Source organism: Harpegnathos saltator, unplaced genomic scaffold (genome assembly GCF_003227715.2).
Source record: "Harpegnathos saltator strain DR-91 unplaced genomic scaffold, Hsal_v8.6 scaffold59, whole genome shotgun sequence".
NCBI classification, from domain to species: Eukaryota; Metazoa; Arthropoda; class Insecta; order Hymenoptera; family Formicidae; genus Harpegnathos; species Harpegnathos saltator.
The window spans coordinates 200,261-217,268 of NW_020230415.1; the positions used below are offsets into that span (position 1 = coordinate 200,261).

Sequence of the window (17,008 nt, forward strand, 5' to 3'; positions counted from 1 at the left end):
TTCTCCGACCGGAGCGACGAAACGTGACGCGTATCGAGCCGTCCGCGTCGTCAACGCTGGACCAGACGAAGAGAAATGTCTTCGTTCCGGCGCGGACGGGACGAGCGACACGGAGACACGGTTCCCTCTTCATTTCCGAATGTTACGAGACACGATCGCGCTTTTGTCTCGTCCCGCTTTCTCCCGATTATCTTTCCTCCCTGCTCCCTCCCCCTCCCTGCTCTTTGACAGGCATCGCCACGTAGTGGGATAACTGTTATTACGTGCGCTTCGCATCACGTGTCAAGCGGGACATGAGAGAGAGAGAGAGAGAGAGAGAGAGAGAGAGAGAGAGAGAGAGAGAGAGAGAGAGAGAGAGAGAGAGAGACAGAGACAGAGAGAGAGAGAGAGACAGAGACAGAGACAGAGACAGAGACAGAGACAGAGACAGAGACAGAGACAGAGACAGAGACAGAGACAGAGACAGAGACAGAGACGAGAGAGACAGAGAGAGAGAGAGAGAGAGAGAGAGAGAGAGAGAGAGAGAGAGAGAGAGAGAGAGAGAGAGAGAGAGAGAGCGCAGTGCTAAAGGTGAAACTCGATACGAACGGATAGTTACTGTCGCGAGGAGGAGGAGGAGGGGGGAGAGAGGAGAGAGGAGAGAGAGAGAGAGAGAGAGAGAGAGAAGAGAGAGAGGAGAGAGAGAGAGAGAGAGAGAGAGAGAGAGAGAGAGAGAGAGAGAGAGAGAGAGAGAGAGAGAGAGAGAGAGAGAGGAGAGAGAAGAGAGAGAAGAGAGAGAGAAGAGAGAAGAGAGAGAGAGAGAGAGAGAGAGAGAGAGAGAGAGAGAGAGAGAGAGAGAGAGAGAGAGAGAGAGAGAGAGACGGAAGAAAGGAAGGCAGGCGCGAAGGAAACGGATAGACGTCACGTTCGTAAATCCATCTGAAAGAGATACAGCAGCGGGGGCGGAACAAGGGGAGGAGAGAGGTGAAAAGACGAAAAAACGAAAGCACGGCACGTGTTTGCCATTCGCTTAACCATCTCGCAAATTACGGCCCCGGTGTATTCTGCTTCTTTTTTCACGCTCGCATTATTTATATTAGCGAGCGAGGACACGCGCGTGCTTGCGACACTCGCAACGAAAGTATGCAACGAAGGGTGCGTGACCTAACTTCGTCTCTCTTTCGCTCCCTCTCTTTCTTTCTCCCTCTCTCTCTCTCTCTCTGTCTCGCGATTGGCCTGTAAAATCGGCGCGTTCGCGATTTGAATATTCCGTTTCGACGAGCGCCGGCTGATGCCGTTCGAAAGCGGATCGCATAATTGAAAAGCGCGTTCCAGATACGTCTTGTTTGCGAGGAGACGCTCGGCGAGACGACGCGACGATACTGAAGCGTGGGTAGAATCAACGGGTCTCCTCGTCGTGTCTCCTCGAGCACGTGATACGGGCGGATGATATAATGATGCTTAGACATCGGCAAAGGAGAGAAATTCCTTTCGTCCGTTGGCAAGGGTACGCGCGAGTGAGTTGCGAATGTACACGGCCGAAACGCGTGAGATCCGCGAAGCGCCGCTATTAATTCTCGGAGGATGGGACTCGCGTTGAAAGCCGCCGCTTTGGCCGCGTTTAGAAATTTGAATGATAAGGGAGGATCTCAAAGCGACAATGACTACGGGACAAACAACATTCGTCGCAAATTTTAGCTGCGAATTAGCAAGAACCGGTGTTCCTTTCGGCGATTTTACAAAACGACTCGGCTCATGGTTTTTTTAAGGTTTTATAAAAGCCTCAGAAATTGTTAACACTTCAAGATCGCGCACGATGTAACTACTCACTCTAAATATTATTACAGCGATAAGAGAGGAAGCGTATTAAAATATTTGTAAATCTTGTTGGTGTATTCGTTCAATCTCGTGAGGCCTCTCAATATTTAAATCTCTTTGAGTTTCCAATTAGATCTCTAAGTAAATCTCTAATTAAATATCATTAGATGTTAAACATTTTATTAGGGCTACTGGAAAGTCTTTTCGTATTTTAACCCTTTGAGTCACACGATTGAGTGAGTGATTGAATTCGCACAATAATCATGATTCTATACGTTTTTAGGATCGCTGAGTTTGAATTTGTCATCAGGATTTCAAAACAATGCGATCCAAGGTGGGAAACGCAATATAGAGGCTTGAAAGGATATTTAGTTGACGAATCCGTATAAAAATTATTATTCTTCGCATTTTATTGAATTCCTGGATCAATTCTAATAGCACATTCGTGTTTAGCACATCCAAATTTATATAGAACTATGTGTCGCTTCCTTTGCAAAGAAAAATCATTTGTTGGAATAATAATAAATAAATTATTTATAGCAAAATATTCGACAAATTTTCGAACTATCTGCACATATGTAACGCATTCAAGACTGTAATATGTAAAGTAAATTGTATGAATGTAAAGAGAAAAATGTTGTAGATTATCGAATTCCAACACTATTCCACATTTTTTGTTTTTCTTCAATATTTTGTTTATATCATGAAAAATATTAATATAACAAAAATTTATTCAATGGATTCGTAATCAGCGACTTCAAAATGATAAATGTAATATAGAAAACTGCTTCTTTATGAGAAAAACAATACTTAGAATAACTTTTCAGAATCAACTTTTCAGCACAATTCTACAAATTTTCGGAATTTAGCTTCAATATTTTGTTTATAACAAGAAAATATACCAAAATCTTATAGTGGATTAATAATCAGCGACCTCAGAAACATAAATTTAGATGAAAAAAATAATATGTTTACGGAGAATTTTTTTTTCAGGAACGAATTTATTCTAAAAACGCTTTTTCGTCTTAGTTCATAACAAAGAAAATATAAACAATATTGATGAAATCAATGAACATTTATCATAATTAAGTATTCAAATAGTGGATAAGCAAAAAAGAATCATTAAAATTGATGAATTCTATGAAATATAATCGAAAAATGAAGAAAATATAAGCGGGATACATGTGTTCCGCTGTGACGCAAAGGGTTAAAGCCTTCAATTTCCGTGGTTATAGTATGGATTCTTAATTTCAATTCAGAATTAATTTAAATTCCAGATCAGTTAACAACATTTTTTTATTGTATATATCAATTTTTATTAAGATCGAACTTACCCCTGGAAAATGGCAGCGTTTGAATCAAGTGAAAAACATGGAAAAACGAAAAGACTTGCTGGTGCCCCTAATAACTGCGAAATTTTCGAGTTGTCTGAAATGCGCTTGCGGTTGAGGTTGCTCTACAACAGCGTACGATGTGCGATAGAATCGGCCCTTGCCCTTCAGGAGTACAGACACGGGGGGTACAGACGCTCCAAGTTGCGTCTTACGTCGCGAGATGTGAAGTCGCACCGCGAGCGAGGCGCCGCAATATATCGAACGGAAGAAAAGCGGGGCGGGAAACATCACGGTCGTCAGATCGCTGTTGAGAGAGAGAGAGAGAGAGAGAGAGAGAGAGAGAGAGAGGAGAGAGAGAGAGAGAGAGAGAGAGAGAGGAGAGAGAGAGAGAGAGAGTTGTACGATTTACCTTACACACCATGCTACACTCCGCGTGACTCGCATATTTTCGATGCTACACTAGCGTGTAGCTCTCTTGGACTCTCCTAGTTACTTAGGGCCGGCTTTGCGATTAGAACGACTTAGCGTGTATGCACGCGCGCGCGTGCGAGCGGTGCAATGCCCTCGTGCAAAACGAGCCTCTCCATTTCCCTTTCCCTAACTTGCGCATGGCCAAGTCTCTCTCTCCCGCTCTCGTCCCTCTTGTTCTATCTCATACGCACGCTCGTACGCATCCTCTCTCTCTCGCGCGCGCTTTGTTAAATCTTGGAAATTTTGCAGAAAATATCTGAGAGAGAGAGAGAGAGAGAGACAGAAATATCGCGCGCGCGCGCGCGTGATGTAAGAAAAAATGGACATTGCTGAGAGGGTAAGCGGGAAATCGGTGGAATTAGTCGAGCGCGTGATTATGTATTATTCATTTCGCAATAAATTTTGTTCATACGTAACAAACTCCGCTCTACTTTTTGCTTCCCGCTGTGCTTTCAAATCTCTCCCACTTTCTCTTCCCTCGTCTCGACTTGGGACACAATGTTGCGTGCTGAATTCCTCCGAAACCTCTTCGTCTTGCACTTCGCACTGTGCCTGAAGCGTCCGATATTCATTCGGAAGTTTTATTATTTCCGACGTTCTAACACGGACTCGGCCGTCGTGACGGCGCACAGTGGGGCGAAAGAAAACCGAAAACCGGACATTCGAGCCAAAAAATTAAATTTATAAAAGTGCCCAGTTTTGGTATGTTTTTTTGTTCTTTATACTTCAGTCTATTTAAAAATATGTTTCAGTTATCGAATATGATTGAAATTCCTACTGAAATTACTTAACAAAGTTCACACTTGGTGCAACTGGTGAGGATCCATCGTTTCGACACATATTGCGTTAGAGAATTATCATATTAAAACTATACAAGGGCAATAGCTGAAATTTTTGCAACATAAAAAGTAATGTTCAAACTTGATATTAAGATTAAATCGTCATATTAAAAGAGTATCTGGATATGCATAACAAATATATCTAAAATAATAGAATTCATGCGATCAGGATTCAATACTTCAAGCTACCAAAAAGTTTACGGTTCGAAACGGTCCGAAACGTACGATACAGCAATCGATAGCTAAAAGCGTCTAGTTTACAAAAACCCTCCATAGTTCACCCGTCACGACCCGCCTAAAATGAGAAAATTCCATTGAAAGTTATAAACACGGTTATAAAAATGACACAGTCAAGCTGTATAAGAGAGTTCGAAATTATTCTATATTATGTTAAACAAACTTGAATGAGGAGTAAATGAGTGTTTATTTTAATTTTATTATTTTCATACAGGATGTTCAACGCAGGTACACTAAATTCACAAAAAATTTGTTTTTTATAAAATATTATAAAATATTATAAAATACATACATTTCATGAATATACTTTGTATATTTATATATAGTTGGATATGTTTCTAGTATTTTGAACTCATAAAATTCTATAAAAATACATACGAAATATACAAAAATTTAATAAAAAGAACAACGTATTAAATAAAAAATACAAGGTTTTTAATAAAAAATATGTAAACTGCTATCGAAAAATTCTCGTATACTTGTTACTTGTTATTAGATATATAGTATATTTGTAACTTTTCTTTGTTATTTAAGTACTTGTAAATTGTTACTTTTGTGTTTCCTAAAATTTTTCTTGTCATTTATCTATAAAAAACGAGCATTGTCGCATGATCGATCAGTGAAATGTCTGATGAATGGCATTTCATTGATCTAAAGGAGCAAGACTGCAAGATTTCGCACGCAACGGATTTGTTAAACATAATATAGCAAAACTTAGCAATATACACTCATCTGCAAAAAACGGACTACTAAATTTTAGCACAATTTTGTAACATCTTTCAGTAGCGATAACTCAGCCAAAAATCATCATATTGAGATGAAACAAAGCAGAAATAAAAGGTTGGGCATTTCTTATAACAACCAAAAACTTAAAAATAAATTATAAAAATGTTTTACAAAATGGCGGATGTTGAAAATAGACTTCGATTAAAAATTTGTCTTTTAACTGTTGCATTGCTCAGGGGAATTGGTTCTCTGGTACAAAAATGTATGAAGTTTTAAGTTCAGTTTCATTTCAAGTTCATATTTCCTAATAAATTCATAATTTACAATGGATATGTATCCCTAAAATGTGAGAAGTAAGTAGACGAGTTAGTTTAAATTAGATAAAAATGTTTATATAATATTTATATAATAATATATATTAATATTAAAATAAAAAAATTAAAAATTAAAAACTGAAAAGAAGAAAATAAATATTTTTTAAATAAAATACCTTGTTTTTAAAGCATTTGACGCCTTCAGTATACTATAAATACACACACCCAATTATATAGAAATATACAGAATATATCTATGAAATACGCATAAAGTATAGAAAATAAATTTTTTTGGGTTTGATAAACCTTTTGAACAGCTTGTAGATTAAAAAATGATGTTATAATACGTATATACTCGTATATACTGATATATCCTTTACGCATTACCTTACCTATTTATACTATAAATTTTGAATTGTTCTATTGAAAAATAACAATGCACAAGGCGATGTCCGGTTTTCGACCGTTTCGTACCCCACTGTGCGGCGTCGTGAGAGTGACGTGTGTCAATCGGTCGCGTTCGTACTTGAACGCGCCGGATTTTTACGTCGACCGCTGTAAGATAAAACGCTTACGCGCCGCCTCGCCGACGTGCCGCTTGACGACGACGACGGTTAACCGCGGTTTGAAGGTTTGAATGAACGCGCGACGCATATTATCGACGAATGCGAATGAATATGCGTGCGATGCCGACGTACATACCGACCGCATTACGTTACAGCCGTTTCGATTTGCGACCGATTCGTCGATGATTCGTTGCAGCGGAAGTGCGTCAGCGAGGAAAAAACGAGACGTGTTTGCACCTTAAAGAACCTTTCCATTTCACCTGCGTGAACTTTGCTACCGACTGTTTCAAGGTCAATTTTCCCACATGGAGGAAATTGTTATGCATCTCTCTCTCTCTCTCTCTCTCTCTCTCTCTCTCTCTCTCTCTCTCTCTCCTCTCTCTCTCTCTCTCTCTCTCTCTCTCTCTCTCTCTCTCTCTCTCTTTCTCTCTCTCTCTCTCTCTCTCTCTCTCTCTCTCACTCGTGGCTACTCATCGTGTTTTAAGACGATTCATCGGTCAAAGCGTTACAAGAAATGATAGTTTGAACGATCTTCATCACGGCGTAACGTCATCGAACTCAGAGATGCCTCGAGTCCATTTGCGATGAGAATGGTCGAGACGGAGTTCGATCGAGCTTTCCGTTTCGTTCGATCGTCGAGGCTACGCTGCGTGGAACGTGCGTTTGAACCGTCTCTCGTCAGACCGCCGCGGTCTTTTATCGGTGAAAGAACACGAGCGAGAGAGGGAAAGCGATCGCCTCGGGCTCGACGTTTATTAAATTCGAACGTTTCGCGTGAATAACAGCGTCGAAAAATTGATCGTTTCTTTGCTTTCAGAATGCAACTTCGGCAAGCAGATCCGCGAGCTGGGCACCACGTGGTTCGCGGACCTGGGCCCACCTTTCGGAGTCATGTACTGCATCAAGTGCGAGTGCATACCGGTACGTATCAGAGCGCTGCGTGTATCCGTGTGAGAGGATAATGATAAGTCGCCGTACGATCGTTTGCATCATAAACGCATCGCGGAATCTCGACGCACAAAAGGAGCGAGCTGGGCGCGGAAGGATCGCCGCGTTTGAGATTAACACTCTGCCGATCGCGCTCGCGTGAAAATGACAGCCGCATGACATTTCGCGTATGCCGTGCTTAATATTTCGCGTGCATAATAATTTCTGGTAAACAATCAGTCTCACGCCAGAATTTATTAACATACATGAATAAAGAATAATATGTGATTCGTGCGATTGGGGCCTCTCTTCTCTCTCTCTCTCTCTCTCTCTCTCTCTCTCTCTCTCTCTCTCTCTCTCTCTCCCCCTCCCTCCCTCCCTCCCTCCCCCTCCATCCCCCCTGCCTGTCTCTGTTTCTATCTCTGTCTCCTTTGCACTCTCCTTCGAGCTTATTGTCGAGGGATACGCTATAATCACGCTTGGGTGCTTATTATGATTTTTCGTTCCCGATTACGTTTTTCTTGTTCTTTCTTCTCCATCTTTCTTTTTTCCTTCTTTTCTTTAGCTCAAGCCGGCTCCCGTCGTCGACACGCGCGCGCGAGAGCCCGTCGTAAAATGTTATTCATATAAAAAAAGATAAGGGGGAATAAAGTAAGTAAGTAAGTTTCTATCAATGCGCTGATATAACAGAAATAAGAGCGCGCGTATACACGCTTATAATTACGGTCCCCTCGTTCGCGTCTCCCGTGGTATATAATTTAGCGTCTAGGTTAGATAAATACTACGATATTGGCTATAAAGCTAATGTATCAAATGTCGAAACACCAGAGGCCGTTATTCAGGGACTGTGTGCGAGCTTGAATCCGGGACAAACAAACTCGGGGAAAAATTCGCTCGCGAATATCCGCGCCGCGCGGAACACGTCATGTCGTCGTTGTTCGAAGTGACTGCGGCAACGTCAATTAGGCAGAAAGCCCACGGATAATTGGTTAAATAACCCTGTCAGGGAAGTCTTCTCTAAATAATGTCGCACTGATGTTAAAACGTGCAATCTTCGCGCAATGACTGTCCTCATTGACATTCCTTATCGGAACGTTACGCGCGTCATATAAATAGGACGCTTTCGGTGCATTCGTGATTGAAAATATCCACTCACCATTTTGCGTTGATGTCCCGCGTTGACGTCCAGGTCCACCACCTTCTTCACCTTCCACGTCCAGTCAGTCGTCGTCCCACGTCCGCTTTTCGCTCACTTCACTTCACTTCACTTCACTTCGCTGCACTGCACTCGCGACTGCGATCGTTTCGACGATAATTTGACGGTTTAACGAGAAACACGATAAACTTCGACACTTCGGTAGCGCACTCGCGATGTCGTCTTCAAACAAATTGCGCACCGCGTCGCGTTCGGCAAGCCGGAGAGACAGAAGAATGCATTTTCGTTTCGCGGAAACAAAATTCAGTCGGGTCTGAAACAAAAAGCAAGTTTTCTCACTCGTTACATCGGTGGGTGTCGATCTATCGGACATGTGGGCAGACTGTCTTTCTCGTGGAAAACTAATAGAGAGATGTAGAGAGAGAGAGAGAGAGAGAGAGAGAGAGAGAGAGATAGTGTGGTAGTTTTATCTTCAACAGCCTCGGGTGCTGTCATTGTTCGAGACGAAGCCAGCACAACGATCGCGCGTCTGCAAAGCGGCGTGACGCGTCTCTCACGCACGCTTCAATCGCTTCGGAAAACCCGAGGAAATGATGCGCAAAGTCTCTCTCGATCGGTTTATACCCTCACGTCAAAGGATCGCTCGGCAGTCTCGACATGCTTATTTCACAGGGGTCCCGAGAGACCACGTGACTCCCCCGTAATTAAAGAGCACCAACTCGTTAATGTAACAGAAGTTGGAGTATCGCTACGTCACTCATTCGTTAGTTCGACAGAAGTTGCGCTACCGTTACGTTGTTTATTCGAAAGCGTCACACTTCCCACATCGTAATCTCGGCGTGTTACACAATCTCTCGCATTACCCGAGGCCCTCGTGACGTAGAAATTGTGAAAATACGTAACCCCCGCTCGCGATAACCGCCCGAGCAGGTGAGATCGAGATGGCCAATGGAAACACGTAAAAATAAATGATCCTTCACGTCGGATCGACTTCCAAGAGCTGTCACTCAGGCTGCGCAGTAATTAGTGTGAGAATATCGATCGCACTCGATTGTTGAAAAAAAAATTTAACGGAAATGATGAGGAATTTATTGCGCCAAACGTTGCAATCGTACGTGCGTATGCGCGCGCGCGCGCACGCGATAAATAGCCGGTAAATGCTAATGAAACGCGATACTCGATGTGCCTGCCGAGGAGAGAAAATTAATCGTACAGTTGCGAGGAGAGATGCGCGATCATTACGTGTGCGATGTCATTAAATTCCTCGTAGATCGTTAAAGTCCACAGAGTCTAGCGATTCAGTTTGCTTTTTATCTCATAACGTGCTAATAATAGAAGCGATCGCGAGGAGGGGCGAGAGAGAGAGAGAGGGAGGGGGGGGAGGTGCGGTTTCGATTGAAGTAGCTCTGTTTTTCGTGAGAATCGTAAAGTCGATTTCGACGAAAATCTGAGTCAGATTTATCGGGAACGAGCACCACGGCTCAACGTTCCACGGCGGGCACGCGCGTTTTCGAGGCAGTTCGCAGACCGACATAATATTTATTATCGACACGTTCGACTTGGATAAACAAAAGCTTGAATACAAACAACCGCTACTAAATTGACGCGTTGACCCCGCGCCGAGTATTCTTTGTATCGATTAAGTGTCGAGGCGAATTTTGCCTTATATCGATAACCTTGACAATCGCGAGCGCGTCCGTCCGCACGCCGCGAGCATTATCATCCTCCTGATAAACACATTAGGCCGATCAACAGTCGATCAAGCCTTGAGAACGCGCTTTTTTTTGCGCGCGCGCGCGCTCGGACGATCTGCAATCGCGCTCGGTGCTCGCCGTGTTTTAACTTTAGCGCCTTACAGAATCGACAAGTATTTCCCGTTTCCGAAAGATATATTACATTCGATGCCGCCGGGGAAAGAGAGATGGACTACAGAAACACGCAAGCAAGCAAGCAAGCAAGCAAGCAAACAAGCAAGCAAGCAAGAGAGCAGAGGCGTGGCGGCGGCACGCTATATTACGTTCGGCTCTCGTGGACGCGAACGCGAACACGACCTCTATTTTTAGACTTCGGAGGAATGACAGTCCCTCTTCAGTGTACACGAGGAGCTATTGATAGGTCGCGGTCTTCGTTGTGGAAGAAGCAGACGCGTCGTGTGAATCACACACGTCGCAGTGAGAGAAGCCATGTCTCTTCACGTACGAGTCGCCGGGGTAATGTCGGCCCGGAGTCAACACGATCATAAGAAGCCCTTAATGACGCGGATTTATGAGGAAGTCGATTAACCCGACGACGAGTCAACAGACGCGGCAACTTGTCGTCGTCGTCGTTGTCGGCCACGACGGCCGATATCGCGGCGTTACACGGCTGCCGTGCGTGCGCGCGACCCCGAGCGATTAACCGCGGTCCTTTCCTTTCGTCGGGGGTCAACGTCGAATGCGCGTCGAGGCGTTTCGCGCCTCGGGAATGCCGGCGCACTCGGTTTCTGCAAGACCCGCGGCTGAATTCCTCCCCCTCTGCAACTGCAGCGATTCGCGCCGCAGATTTAGCAGCCGCGTATACTGTATCGCCGCGTTGCCTTTCTCTCTCTTTCTCTCTCTCCCTCTCTCTCCCTCTCTCTCTCCCTCTCTCTCTCTCTCTCTCTCTCTCTCTCTCTCTCTCTCTCTCTCTCTCTCTCTCTCTCTTTCTCTCTCGTCCCGCGCCTCCTCGCGCCGTTTCGTCGCGTCAAGATGCGCCCGAGAGAGTGACGCGAACGAAGTGAAGCTGAAGATGTAGTCGCGCGCGAAACGGCGGAATGGAGGACGACGAGCGGACGGCTTCGAAACGGGGATCATCGAAAAAAAATTTCAGAGGGAGGAAATGTCGTTTCTCGTGAGCGAATTTCCGCCTACCCTCTTCCCCGGTCGACGCGGACTGATCTTCTCTTTTTCTCTCCGCGTGTCTTGAATCCCAATCGCGTATGCAAAGGCGAGTCGCAGCATGAAGTTCAGGGGTCCTATTCTGGACATGTATCGAATTCTAAGTACGTCCTTCTGATCTTCAAGCTGAAAGAAACGATCTCATGGAGTGAGATCTCATTGAAAACGAGCGAGAGTTCGCTCGAAGCGGCAGTGGACATATCGCCACTTGGAGTCGCGAGAGTGAATGTTTCACTTTCAGAAACTTGCAGAGTGAATTCTATAGCTTCGCACGAGTGAGTGCGAACTCAACCTCGACCGATTAGAGTAAACTTGTCCTGCGATGGCGCATGTCTGAGATTCACTCTGCAATTGTAAGCGAAAAAAAAAATACAAATAATTTTCGATAATGGGGGAGGGGGGAGGGGAGAACTTTCAATGTTGCCCATGACAAACTAAAGTAAATGCGGATAGAACTTACTCTCAGTCTGAATGAAAAATCAGTCGAATTTGAGCGAGTCGGCCTGCTTCTCGAGTAGAATTTCACCGCAAGATATTCAGAGAGTGCGCGACGCTCGTAGAAGGAAAACGGAACTTGGCATTAAAAGGGCATACCGAACGTTCGCTATGTTATCCCGGGCAGGGCCGCAGTGCGCTTTGCTTTCCACTCAGCGACTGTTCGAACATTGTTTCTGCTTCCAGGTGCAGAAGAAGAAGCGAATCGTCGCGAGAGTTCAATGTCGCAACATCAAGAACGAGTGTCCCCAGCTCACGTGCGACGAACCAGTTCTGCTACCAGGTCGATGCTGCAAATCGTGCCCCGGTGACTTCAGTAAGTCTCACGCGACTCACCGGGGATTATTCATCGGCCCGTTAGCTCTCTCGCAGTCAATCTTCTTCCCGGCTGACAAGAAGGAAGAGACGCGCGGCGGGAACTCACGGCGAAAAACGCGCGATTTTCAAGCGCGAGCGCGTCGGCCGGCTCGTTTTCGCTCGAATATCATCGAGAAAGGAACAGGCTCGGGTATCTGGACTATGCGATTTATTCCATCCGCATTCTCTCCGCCGCGACCGCCGGCCACGATACCGACAGATCCGCGAGGAGAAATAGAACGCGCTGCCGCAGCGCGTTGTTGCGCTCTCGCGGAGGAGCGCGCTCGCGCTCCCCAAGAATTTGGCCGCCGCCGCAGCCACCGCCGCCGCCGCCGCCGTCGTCGTCGTCGTCGTCGTCGTCGTCGTCGTAAGATGCAGTGAAAGTAGTATATCTCGCACTGATAAGACCGCCAGATAAGGTTCGCGTGCGTCGGTCAGCGCGTAGCGCGCGCACTCGACGGTAATGAGCGCGAATTGGCACGGAAACTCTCCGCTTCGAGGTACACGCCGATAGGATCGCCAAACGTTTCGTATTTATCGCGCGTGTATTGTCTCGAACAAGCGGCGAAACACAAAAATGAGAAGGAATGCCCGTTGCAAATTGAGCCAACGTCCGACTTCGCGATCGCTCGAACCACGCCACGAGCAGCGATCTTTCATCGTCGCGAGCGCGCGCGTGCGTGCGCGCGCTCGGTCACTGCACTCGCTTGTGCATTTTCGATAAGGATAACCGGAGAATAAAAGGGTTACGAAAGAGACTCTCTCTCTCTCTCTCTCTCTCTCTCTCTCTCTCGGGCAGAAACAGCGAGAGAGAGAGAGAGAGAGAGAGGGGGTGGGAGGGAGGGAGAGAGAGAGAAACGAGAGAGAAGGTCGCGAGCGGGACAATTCGGCCGTCGGCGCAGAGAGATCGGGACAAACAATGGGGGGAAAAAAGGGAGGTCGGCGGATATGTGAAATAAAAAAAGGGGTAGTGCGCGCGGTCGGGAAAGAAAATTCGTCCGATCGCGCTCTCGAGAGCGGATCCTCGAGAACGATCGCGCGCGGGCGCGGGCGCGGGCGAGGAGGGCACGGACGGGGCACGGAGCGAGGGACGCTGAGGACGGACGCCACGGTTTAACGCCATGGCGCCGGTTATATTACCGCATGGCGTCACTTCGATTAAGTCGTGCAATCTAAATGTAAATATTAGCATAACGTAATGATCACGCGTAACGCGGCCGGGAATGAGAATAGACGACGCGACGCGGACGAGGGAGAGAAGGTAAATGGCGGAGGAACGGCAACGGAGAACGTCGGAAGAGAGAGCGAGAGAGCGAGAGAGAGAGAGAGAGAGAGAGAGAGAGAGAGAGAGAGAGAGAGAGAGAAGCGGTACAGTGCGGGAGGAGTTGAGCACACAGCGAGCGATCTCGTACGAATCGTTTATAAATTGTTGTAATTGCTTCTCTCTCTCTCTCTCTCTCTCTCTCTCTTTCTCTCTTTTCTCTTTCTCCCTCATCTGTGCGCACCCCGCAGTCGAATAAATCGGCCGAATAAATCGAGACGGAGTCGCGCTTCGTTACCCGTTTTTTACGAGCGCGTTCATATCGCGCGGCAATTGGCGAGGCGAAACGCGCACGTATTATCAATTAGGTTAATATGACACTTTTGATAAAGCTCGCGCGTCGCCTTCGGTCGACGAAGGCGCGCACGCTTGTTCGCTCGTTCGCTCGCTCTCTTGTTCGAGATTCGATCGTGATTCCTGCCATTTGAACGGACCAAAGGAGAAGCGGCATTAACGACACAACGACAACGACAATGTACAGAAGCGAGCGATTTTTCATTACTCGCACGCACGCACGCACGCACGCACTCGTGTACGTCGCGCCGTTCGTCCCGATAAAACGCTCGCGTTGGCTTGACGTCTTTTTCTGCAACGTCGAATTCCTCTCCTCCTTACCTCTTCTCCTCCTCCTCTTCCTTCTCGAGCATTTCGCTTACGTCGCCATAATAATCATCGTCGTCGTTATCGTCGGCGTGTAGTAGTAGTCGTCGTCGTAGTAGTTGTCGCCGCCGTCGTCTGATAGGGCTCGTTGCCCCCTGCTGATGAAAGGTGAAACCGACCGCAATTAGTAGCGCCTTCCTTTCACGTCCCGCAGGGAAACATATTGCGACCCTTGAGCTCGATGATTGGACCGTCGCATCGATTTTCATTGGTTCTCATCGATTCTTGTCTCGGCCGCGCCACCACGAAAATCAAGCTCTGGCCTCTACGGGCGCTGTTGGTAGACACGACGAAATTAGATATTACCGGCGTGTAATCCGAAGAGAGAGACAGAGAGAGAGAGAGAGAGAGAGAGAAAGAGGGAGGAGGAGGGAAAGGGAAGGGAGAGGGAATGGGGAAAGAAGAAACGCATAGGAGAGTGTCGGGTTATTCAAAAGGTTGCTGAAAAGAATTTCGATCGATCGGAACGCTCTCGATACCTTTTACGAATCGCTCGCCATCTCTCGTCGTTCGGTTTCTCAATAGCCAGCGGGGTTGGCTGGTATTTAGATCTCTTTTCCCCTCCTCGTTAATCCTTAATCCTGAATAACGATCGTCCTTCGTTGAAAACGTCAGCCGAGGTAACACTAACAACTTTCGGTAATATAATACCAACAAAACTGCTGTGTAAAAACGCACGAGTTACCAACATATAGACACGCGCTCGGCGGTGGAAAAGCCGCCAACGGCGCTTTTGCAAGCGCCATTTTTACGACGCGCCAATTTCAAAGTCGATTTCGTTTCGACTCGTTATCGACTCGGCAAGACTCTACAAAGAACAAGGGAAAGGGAGAAAGAGAGAGTCTCTCTCTCTCTCTCTCTCTCTCTCTCTCTCTCTGTCTGTCTGTCTGTCTGTCTGTCTGTCTGTCTGTCTCTCGCGCGCGCGCGATTATTCCCTCTAATTAAGCGTATTGTTGGTCGCCCGTCTCGGCTCTTTGATTTATACATCTAACGATCAATTAACAGTTCCGACAGGAATTGTAGCCAGCGCCATCGTTGCTTCGCTTCGATCGGCGGGAAGCGGGGGGAGGGGTGGGTTCGTTAAGCTTAGGCGGAAACGGTTTGGTCAGTGCGAACTGGTCGGGCCGCGTCCGGGCGCGCTGTGTACGTTTCGCTCGCGTGTGTGGCAATTAACGTCTCCGTGGCGCTGAACCGGCGCGGCATGCGCCATGAAAGTAGCATTCAAAGTAGCGGTGGTTGGCGCCAGCCGACTCTTTTCCTACCGCGCGCGGACATTCTTTATGGTCTGTGCCGTGCCACATACCGTAGCCCCGAGTCCCGGGCTCAATGGGGATCGACGATCGCCGATTGGCGATTGACTGCTTCTTTTTATTATAATGCCCGTCTCTCTCGCAGGAGAGAGACGCGCGCTCGCGCGCGTCCGTCGGCTGTGTGCAGCGCGCGGAATCAAGCGCCGCGCGACACGGGGCACAAAGGACTCGACTCGCGGCTTCCTTTTACGCTCATACGTACCGGGTGTAGTTGCCACCGACGAACCTCCGATTGCTTCTCCTAAATTACGATTTTAGAGAACCCTCTGCTCCCCTGCCCCCGTCCCCGCCGCCGCCGCCATCGCCATCGCCACCGCCGCCGCCGTCGCCGCGCCGCCGCCGCCGCCGCCGCTGTCGTCGTCGTCGTCGTCGTCGCCGTCGCCGTCGCCGCCGCCGCCGCCGCCGCCGTCGCCGCCGCCGCCGCCGCCGCCGCCGCCGCCACCGCCGCCCCGCCGCCGCCGCCGCCGCCGCCGCCGCCGCCGCCGCCGCCGCCTCCGCCGCTGCCATTGTCGCCTTTCTCCCGCGAAGAATTTCGAATACGCGAGGATGTGGCACGAGAGTGTCGCGCATCGGCCGGACGAATATTTATCGGAGCGCTTTGTATCGGTCAGGTAGCAGGGACTTCTGAAAGACGTCTTGAGGACGTCCTGAAAGACGGTTAGCGGAGTCGCGTCTGAAAAGGTAGGACGTCTTTTAGTCGTCTTTAACAGCGCCTTTGACAACGGCATTCACAGCCGGATCTTATATTTAAGGTCGTTCCGACACTGGAACTACCGGCGATTAACGACAGCTCTTGCCATATCGGAGCAGTCAAGCCGACGGGTTTTTGGAAAATATGAATGACGCAAGGAATGACGCAATGAATGACAAACGATTGCTCCTCTTAGTTTTGTCCGTCGTGCGTCAATTAAAAATATAAAATGCACCGTTACACATTTCTGTAAGTTCTCCGAGAGAAGTTGCAAACCGGTCTCCCGCAGTTGGCAGTGTTCTAGTGTTGAGTTTATCTTTGGATGTTGCGCTGCTTGTTTCACCGGCTGTGAAGCATCGGAAGATAAGCTTCAAACGATCTCAAACATAACTGCCACGAGACGCTTTCAAGGAGTTCCTGCCGCCCGTTCAACTGTAATATTAACATATCTCTCGTAAGCATTAGTAGGCGACGACTGAAAAAGAGAAGGAGTATCTTAATCGAACGGTCAGGTATTCTCGTGCACGCATTTACAACATAAACCTCCATTTTGTTCCAGGCACGGACATCGTGCAAGATCTGCCGGTGCAGCTGTCCTCGGAGGAGGAAGAACGGAACCTGAAACGTAAGATCCCTTTAAGATGTCCTTGAGAAATCGACGTAGGCCGTTCGAAAAACGCTTGATAATCCGGCCGGTTTATCGACAGCCTGAAACCGCGTCGGGCCGGCAAAAACGAACCAGTCTCTCTCTCTCTCTCTCTCTCTCTCTCTCTCTCTCCTCTCTCTCTTCTTCTCTCTCTCTCTTCTCTCTCTCTCTCTCTCTCTCTCTCTCTCTCTCTCTCTCTCTCTCTCTCTCTCTCTCTCTCTCTCTCTCTCTCTCTCTCTCTCTCTC

General features: G+C 47.4%; 2 protein-coding genes across 10 annotated transcripts in view; one reads left to right on the plus strand and one right to left on the minus strand.

The window, feature by feature from the left end:
- The window catches only part of LOC105183839 (probable phosphorylase b kinase regulatory subunit alpha), a 51,169-nt gene extending 36,217 nt beyond the window's left edge, over positions 1 to 14,952 (minus strand). For 2 of the 6 annotated variants that reach the window (XM_019841765.2, XM_025304084.1), the window contains exons 1-3: positions 14,595 to 14,952; positions 14,071 to 14,389; positions 8,368 to 8,680 (exon numbers count right to left, since the gene is read on the minus strand). In XM_019841765.2, coding sequence (XP_019697324.1) covers positions 8,368 to 8,370 — 3 coding nt within the window. In that variant the 5' untranslated portion in view covers positions 8,371 to 8,680; positions 14,071 to 14,389; positions 14,595 to 14,952. Of the gene's footprint in view, positions 1 to 8,367; positions 8,681 to 14,070; positions 14,435 to 14,594 lie in introns of those variants that run through there. The other 4 variants (XM_025304081.1, XM_025304083.1, XM_019841767.2 and 1 more) reach the window with 3 other exon arrangements.
- The window catches only part of sog (chordin short gastrulation), a 36,332-nt gene that overhangs the window by 9,671 nt on the left and 9,653 nt on the right, over positions 1 to 17,008 (plus strand). For 2 of the 4 annotated variants that reach the window (XM_011142233.2, XM_011142231.2), the window contains exons 2-4: positions 7,102 to 7,205; positions 11,964 to 12,093; positions 16,676 to 16,741. In XM_011142233.2, coding sequence (XP_011140535.1) covers positions 7,102 to 7,205; positions 11,964 to 12,093; positions 16,676 to 16,741 — 300 coding nt within the window. Of the gene's footprint in view, positions 1 to 7,101; positions 7,206 to 11,963; positions 12,094 to 15,897; positions 16,107 to 16,177; positions 16,571 to 16,675; positions 16,742 to 17,008 lie in introns of those variants that run through there. The other 2 variants (XM_025304085.1, XM_025304086.1) reach the window with 2 other exon arrangements.